The 8098-nt window shown below is 46.1% G+C and overlaps 1 protein-coding gene across 1 annotated transcript in view; it reads right to left on the bottom strand.

Moving 5' to 3' along the window:
- Positions 1-1372: 1372 nt before the first annotated feature.
- Positions 1373-8098, bottom strand: part of igsf9a (immunoglobulin superfamily, member 9a) — a 52425-nt gene continuing 45699 nt past the window's right edge. The window contains exons 17-21 of the mRNA XM_084046203.1: positions 7669-7839; positions 7218-7254; positions 4339-6885; positions 3630-3715; positions 1373-2992 (exon numbers count right to left, since the gene is read on the bottom strand). Coding sequence (XP_083902329.1) covers positions 2844-2992; positions 3630-3715; positions 4339-6885; positions 7218-7254; positions 7669-7839 — 2990 coding nt within the window. The 3' untranslated portion in view covers positions 1373-2843. The remainder of the gene's footprint in view (positions 2993-3629; positions 3716-4338; positions 6886-7217; positions 7255-7668; positions 7840-8098) is intronic.

The raw sequence follows: 8098 nt of genomic DNA, 5'->3' as shown, positions 1-8098 counted from the left end.
GTGAGTCTGTCTAGGTGTCCCTTTTTTATGCCCATATGCAAAAATGGCATCAAATTTGCATTTTCAATTATCTGTAGAAAAGGTGTTTAAGGTGTTTACAACTAATTATAGAATCTTGAGAGGTGATAATTCCAACTTACACTAAATTATAGCATTTACTGAAAGACCGGGTGTAAACAGCAAACGGTAGCTTTAGGTGCTGCACATGCTGTAACTATGCAAATAAAAATAGAAAATTACAAACATTTGCCTAATGCAGTGTCAAGTAGATTGGATTTCAAAATCTGAGTCTATTACCAACCAGAAGGAGAGTTAACATTAACAGGTCTTTTGTTAACTTACACTGTACAATGAAACAGAGATGCAGTTCCTTTGTTAACGATATGCAATTCTCATTGCAATGGATCTTATAGTTGAAGTTATAAACCGAAAAGCTGTGAAGCAATGTTGATGTTACCCTAGAATTGTGGACCCATCAAATCCTGCGACTCTGGTATTTACAATTTAAAACAGCAATGCAAAGCTCCAATCAAATATCAAAATATATGTTACTTGAGGGTCACCATTGGGAAATTACATTCCTTTACATTCTGACTGGATTTCTTGCTCGGGCAAATTATTGCTGGCAGATGCTGGGCATAATAAAAGTGAAACCTATAAATGCCACATTCCACTTGAAAAGAATCCTCGCTAAGTAAATACTGTTGGTATTACCGCCAGGGGTGGATTTAGCTGTTTCTCAACTTTTTCAAATTAAACTGGCCCGAGACACCAGGGGACCGCCACAGGCAAGTTTCTTTCTTCTTTTTTTCTCCCCAAAACAGTGGTCTGTTTGAGTAAATCAGATTCTGTGCATCAGCTCATCATTATATATCATGGTTTCCTTTACAGTAGCTCCAATACAGGTGCCGCAGGTCACGCAGACACTGCGACAACAAACTCAAAATATTTTGAGCATCATGTTTCACTGTGGAAACATGAATACGTGTGTACAGCTTTGTTGGAAGAATGCTACTATCTAATAAAGCAACAAATACCAAAAACTAAAAAAGAGCCCACAGCACTGGCGGTTCATCCGACGAAGCAAAATGAACATTCAGACATCCTCGTCAACAAAATGTACAGTTTTGCCAACAACTCTCAAGTCTGAGTTTGTTTCATTTGTTTATCTCTGTAAGTATGCGTGACATATACAAACCAGAGAGTCTCATGTACAACAAACTGCTTAGTTGCAGTCGTCAGAACATAACAGCACTGTCGTAGGCCTAAACTCTGGCAGGAGAATGCACCGCACAAGCTCACAGGGGATATGGATGACACGCGAACACAACAATATTATATAATTCTTTTTATTGTAGGGTGAGGAGGTAAAATGGCAGTTTAAATACATAAAAATATTGTAAAAAAATCTCTAAATCCGCCCCTGACTAGAGCAGTTTTAAGTTTCTGTACCCCTCACCAGGGTGCAGACATCCCCAATGAAATACCCTTTACTGAAATTGAAATCCACTTTTCAGAACACACACACTGCCAAAGAAGTTCAGCGACAGTCAATCTAAATATGAGCTGCCCGGGGGAAATGCTGTCAAGCCTGGCATTCAGGCTTTCCCTGCTGGCTCTCAATATCAATAACTGTGAACAGGTCAAATTACTTCACAAGAAAAACAAGCTGATCCCAGATACAGAAACAACAGTAATAGCCGTATCTGTTTTCCTTATTTGGTGAATTGTGAACTTTTTTTCCTGCAGCACCTAAGAGCAGCACCTTTTCTGAGTTTGATCATTCATGGACTTCTGCTGAAGTATGTGCAGCAGAGAATTAAAATGTTCAACCAAAATGAAACAACACTTCAAATGCAGCCTCTGGGATATCCGTGGGATTTCAGTCATGGTATGGATACCCCGGAGTACCCTGCTACCATGTGGAAGGTAGGGTTGATTATTTGGCCCTAAGTGGCAACAGACTGTTGAAAAATGTAACTTGTTTTTTTATCAGCATTATTTGCTACAGTAGGAAGCATTATTTAACTTTGTAAACTGACCCATACTAATTGAGGCTTTAGGAGTTCCTTTGAGAAAAGGATTTAAGGCAAAAAAAAAAATCTTTCACGCTGTCCCTGGTGGACGTCATTCATTTGTCAACCATAACCAAGTAATAGACAGTGAAACAAAGGAGCCACAGACAACTGCTATATGTATTCAATAGCTCACAGATGATAGAATATAAAGATGAAATCTCTTGCTTATTTTTCAGTTCTATCAATTCTTCTTCTTCTTCTTCTTATTGTTGTTGTTGTTGTTGTTATTATCATCATTAGGGTTGCATTATTATTATTATGCTTCGTGGAGAGATAAAGATATAATAAGTCATGAATGATCGAATGCAGTCACACTGCATTGGACGACTGAAAACAAAATCTACATCAAAAATCACACTGAGATACAAGCAATTTCATTAAGTCTTGGCAGACAGTCTCAACATAAAATATTACATCAGTATAAGATTGTGGTGTTGTTGATGGACCACAACTCTAAAATGGATGTTTAGAGGTCAGCATAAGTGCACAATGGTTGTTTATGTCTACACTAATTCTCTCTTACTTTAATATGCCCCAGTAATCATGGTGACTTCTATTAATTGGGACAGACAACAACAACTGACATTGTTCTACAAATATTTACAGGAAAGGCTCCAAGTTACATCTTCTGGGAGGCAAAAACAGAAATTAGGTCGGCCCAACGCTGGGGAGACGGCACAGTCAAAACGTCAGTGGCAGTGAATGATATGAATCAATAACAAAATGTCACATCACCACCGTGTGTCGAGCTGAGGGCTCAAACTGTCAGAACAGGACCATCTCTGTCTCTGGCTCAGTGTAGAAGTAGGCTTGAACATTCCCCTGGGACGAAGAGAGCTGGTTGCATTCTTTTACTGCCTTGGCAGAGGGATGCATGCTGGCTGCCTTCTGCAGTTGCGTCGAGGGGTGCAGGCCTATGGTTGAGGAAACCGGAGAAATTATCTTTGACTGGTGCAGTCGAATGAAGCCCGCAGCAAAATCCTGAGTGCTAGTTTAACCACTTGAACCCTAGCAACCTGCATGTCATCATAGGCAAGCATTCGTCAAAAATAGGCTAACATTTGGAAAAATATCAGATCTACAAGCTCACAACAGTGTTTGTAGATCGGCTATAAAGAGATCTGGTTTAGATCGGAGGAAAAAAAGAGGAGAACTAGTATAGACCCCTGGGGGACCCCAGTCAACGAAGTGGGTCTCAGTGGTTAATTATGAGAGCAAAGCATACAGGGTCCATTTTTACACTCGCAGAGTTAAATGGAACAGTTCATAAACAGTTCATGAATTTGCACTGCAGCTGCTCTAACACTCGCCAGGCTAATCTATCTGGTTCTTTTGCACATAGTCTCACACCATATGCATGTAGCGATGTAATAATTCAGAATGAGGAGCAGAGACCCAGAAACAAATTCAATCACATTGCCGGGTCGAGTGTGAACGGAGAGGAGGTTGTTAAAACCTGCAGAGCAATAACTGCCCCTTCTTGGATGAACATGAACAAGAAAAAGCACTTCCTCTAAAATCAAAGCACATTTAATTTGGGCACAACTCTACCTCTTCCCTCATCGTCGGGGCCTCCAGGATCCAAGGAGACATCAACATCTGCATCCCACTCGTAATTCTCATCAACAGAGGGCCTTCTGGAGAGCAGAACATAAAAACGGTGTCCACAATCAGTACTACGGGTACATTTAAGGGGTAATCACACAAACATGCACACATATGCATGAGTGAGTTTGCACATACAGGCTCGACACACACGCATGAGGAGTGATGGATCACGCCCCATTCATTTTAGTTAGGGGCTGTTGAACCAGGAATTGTTACCACACACGGAGAGATACACACAAAAACACCTTACGCGCGCGCGCGCACACACACACACACACACACACACACACACACACACACACACACACACACACACACACACACACACACACACACACACACACACACACACACACACACACACACACACACACACACACACACACACACACACAGAAGATGCACTTGTCAATTACACTCCCAAATTAGATTCCTCCCTCTTACTTTGACATGTCTATTATATTTATGAATAATGAATAATTCTACACCAGATTTAAACAGTGCAGACTTGGCACTAGTATTTCTCTCTCCAATGCTGAATATTCGTAAAATGCAGTGATACTCTTAACGTCGCCTGTTTTCTCTTACAAGAAAATGCCAGAATGATCGGGTGAAATGAAATGTATCTGGGTTAAATAACATTATCTAGTACCTTTTGCTTGGATCCCTGTGGTCGGGGATTTTGTCCTCCATGTCCTCCTGACTTTCCTCTACAGTCTCAGGTGAGATTGTGTGAGTTGGAGACAGGCAGAGGGACAGGCGTCCATTAGTGGGCTCTAAACTCCCTCTGCCACTGCTGGCATAGCTGCTATAGCTACCTCCAGACTCTGGCACACGTCCATAGCCACCTATCTCAACCTCCTCCTGGCCACCGTGACCCTCACCAACCTCCACCTCCTTTCTCTCTTCTCTCACCTGCGTCCCTCCTCGGGGCAGCGGGGAGTCTGGGCCCGGGGACGGCCGGCCGAAGCCCTCGTACACGGAAGCCTGTGGCCTGCTTTCGGGGAGCCTAGGGTCAGTATGACCCATCCCTGAACGCCCCATGCCGTGCGGCGGGTCTCCGGGAGATTCCGTCATGGCGTCCATGCGCTTCACTGACCCAAACGCATCCTTGTAGACGAGGGACCGCCTGGAGGCGTCTGCGAAGCTAGACGTCTGTCTTTCTGGGTCATGGCGGGGTGGATGACCTGAGGGCACTGCTGGATTTGGGTTGAGCTTCATCGAGCCCCCTCTCAGAGATAGAGGTTCAGCACTGGGAACTGGAGGAGAGGCAGAAGGGGACGGAGGAAAAGGAGAACGGGAAGAAGTATTAGCTCCAGGTTTGGGGGTCTCCAAGCTAGGAGTGCTCCGCGGGGCCCATACCATAGAGTCCGAACTAAAGGAGGTGGAGCAGTTCTCCTGGCTGAGAGAGTCTATCCAGGCATCAGGCGTCAAGAAGTTTTTGCGACTCCGCCTCTTGGAGTCTAAACTCTTGCTTCGCTGGTGGTAATATATCTTCTGAGAGCCTCGGCTCACGGGTTTCCATAAATGTGACCCTGGAGGGAGGGAGGATGGTGTTCTGATAGGCCTCTCACATCTCCTCTCAAGTTGCTCCTTAGGTGTTGGGTTCTGGCAGGTAAAACTTGTTTTGTTAGTTTCCTCATACAGTCCTTTCTGAGTCAATGAGTTTTCCTGTAAACAACAGGCACCACTCTGGTGGATCAGAGGTTTTGTGGGCGACATTACGGAGCCCACCAATTCTGGCTCATCAACGCTCATCTCAATGCCCATTTTAGGGACTGCTATCTCTGCTTTTGAAGGCGCCGGCATTGCAGTGATGGGAAAATTACACATCTCATTATATGTCTTGCCACAGGAATGTGACGGTGACGAGCGGCTGTCACGGCAGAGATTGCTTCGCTTCCATGCCCTGGAGCATGAATTATTCCTTTGCATCTCTAGGTCTATGGATTGTGGATAATTATCATAGCCCTCTGGCTCTGCCTGTACCCTGTCATGTCTCTGATGCTTTGAGGAGAGATGTGGGAGAGCTAATCTCTGTGATTGTCTGCCGGCCTCCTCAGATTTGTGGGTGGTGTGGTTGGTAAATGATGGATCAGAATACTGGGCAATAGAGTCATAACATAAGGGGCTGACTGACACAGGCCTATTAAGTGGTCTCTGCGCTGGGACCAACGTAGGAGTGGAAATGAAAGGGTCTTCCCACTGGCTGTAGGGTGAATGAGACGTGCCCGTTGACAGAGCACAACTTCCCCTGCTGCGTTGGAGATGACTGTGAGGAAAAGTGTTTCCCTTGCATCTCCACGCGAGTTCGCCCGACTCTCTCCCCTCCACGTTCCTGCCTAGTTCCTCCATGCCTCTCTCGTCCTCTCTCTCGCTCCTCTCCAGCGTGTACTTCCGAAGCTCCATCTCCAGCTCCTCCCTCTCCTGGGCCAGTTTCAGACAGCGGCTCAGGTTACCTCTCTCCCTCTCGTGCTCCATCTGGAGCACCAGAGTGCTGGCGGTGGTGGAGGGCTGGCCGACGCCCTTCAGGATGGGGTACGCAGGACTGATGTCTCTGTCAGGGTGGGGGAAGGCGGCCGAGCTTTGCGTACAATCCGAGTACAGGCTGCTCTGGTCGGGACAGCCCTTGTAGTCCCCCTCGTAGTCCAACTTGTATTGGTCATGGAGGGATAGGTACTTGGCCATGTCACGCCCTCGGCCCGCGGGGTCGGATTCCGCGGCGGGTCCGCATGGCGGCAGGTCCACCGAGAGCACAAACGGCGGCTCTTTCCTGTCCCCCCTCTGCACGTGCAGGGACACGGACCTCTGCACACCGGGGAGTTGGGAGTAGTCCTTTCTCAGGCCTCTCCTGGTGTAGGTGTTCAGTGTGGACGCCTGGTCATAAGGCTGCACTGCAAAACGTCCATCTGGACCTCTAGAGATGAACTCCAGAGGAGGAGAGATCGGAGACGACGACGCCCTCTTGAGGTGGACTCTCTGGGGGTGGTGGCCGTGGTTTGGGAAGTCCCGGGCGGAGGACAGGAGCTGCTGACGCTGGCCTTGATACTCAATGTGGCTGCCCTTGATGACGGAGGAATGACCTGCAGACGAGCTCGAGGAGGAGGAGGTGGTGGATGAGTTGGTCGGATAAAGGTCGTGGGGATGGAGTAAATTCTTCTTCAGCACGCTGTCCGGGCTGCCGGGACCTGACGTCCTCCTGGGACAGAGAGAAAGGAGTGAGAAGAAAAGAAAGAAAGACAGGAGGAGGATAGAGGGAGAGGGAAACAGAAAAATGAAGTGTGTGTGTGTGTGTGGGAGGGGGGGGGGGATAAAAGAAATAGAGCGAAACAGAGTGAGCCAGAAAGAGGGAGTCATGTGTGAAAATTAAGAAAATAAAAGTGGTAGAGGTCAGTAACAGGAAATAAGACAAGCGCTATAGTAAAAGCAGTGGCCTATTCAAACTTTTAATTTCCAAAAGAAAGCATAAGATGATGACAATGGGCGGGGGGGGGGGGTGTTACAATGACATGACAGAATTAAGATACTTACATGGTTGGGGGACGTTTGAAGATGACAGGAGGTGGATCTGGAAGGGAGGGAAGGGGTAAGATGGTATCTGACTCATTATGATACAAGCATGGTGACCAAGAAAGGAAAAACATAATCAACCCCAATAAGATCCCATTACAAGGCCCGAGGCACCAAGCCGTGTCCAAAAAGTTAATTACGCTCATATTCATCAGCCACTAATGAGAAATGACCCTAATTAGCAAGTAATGTAAATGACATCAATAACTTTTACAACTGAATGGACAAGCGGGCGGGGACAAGTGCACCGCCAAATTCCACATAGAGAGCTATGATTTATGTAATGGATTGAAAGTGCTTTCAATATTTTATTGAATAAATGATGATATGCATGATGTAGTTCATCAAAGGGAGTCATTGCTATACAGGGGTGTGGTGGGGTGTGTGTTGCGGTGGAGGGGGGACACTTTACCATCGTTCTGCTTTTTACGGCGGCGATCCCTCTTGCGGCTGATGACACAGGCGGACCCTAGCAGCAGGATCAATGCCAAACACAGGAGTCCTGCCCCGCCCATCACGCCAGCCAGCAGCGAAGGCGGAACTCGTTCGAGGAGCTGGGAGGTGGCAGGATAGATCGCCATTCCTGTGACATTATCGGCAAATTATTGAAGGCTTATTTATGCTTCCGTTGCATGGCCCTTTCAACCTAGTGTTCCTCGTCAAAATAAAACGATGAAAATCTTTGTGACCTTTTCAACGCACTTGTCTAAAGGGTCATGTGATGAAGCTTTTAGTGGTTAACAAAAAGCAAACGTGGGTGGAAAGACTTTCACTGCCAGACAGCAATGCCAAAAAAGATATGTTTTCTTCTTTCTTTTACAATTATTTTTTCCACAAAAAAT

Source organism: Gymnoscopelus microlampas (genome assembly GCF_963454915.1).
Source record: "Gymnoscopelus microlampas genome assembly, chromosome: 21".
Classification (NCBI taxonomy): Eukaryota; Metazoa; Chordata; class Actinopteri; order Myctophiformes; family Myctophidae; genus Gymnoscopelus; species Gymnoscopelus microlampas.
Note: the sequence above shows the minus strand (reverse complement) of the source record. Positions and strands in the feature narration are given on the sequence as shown.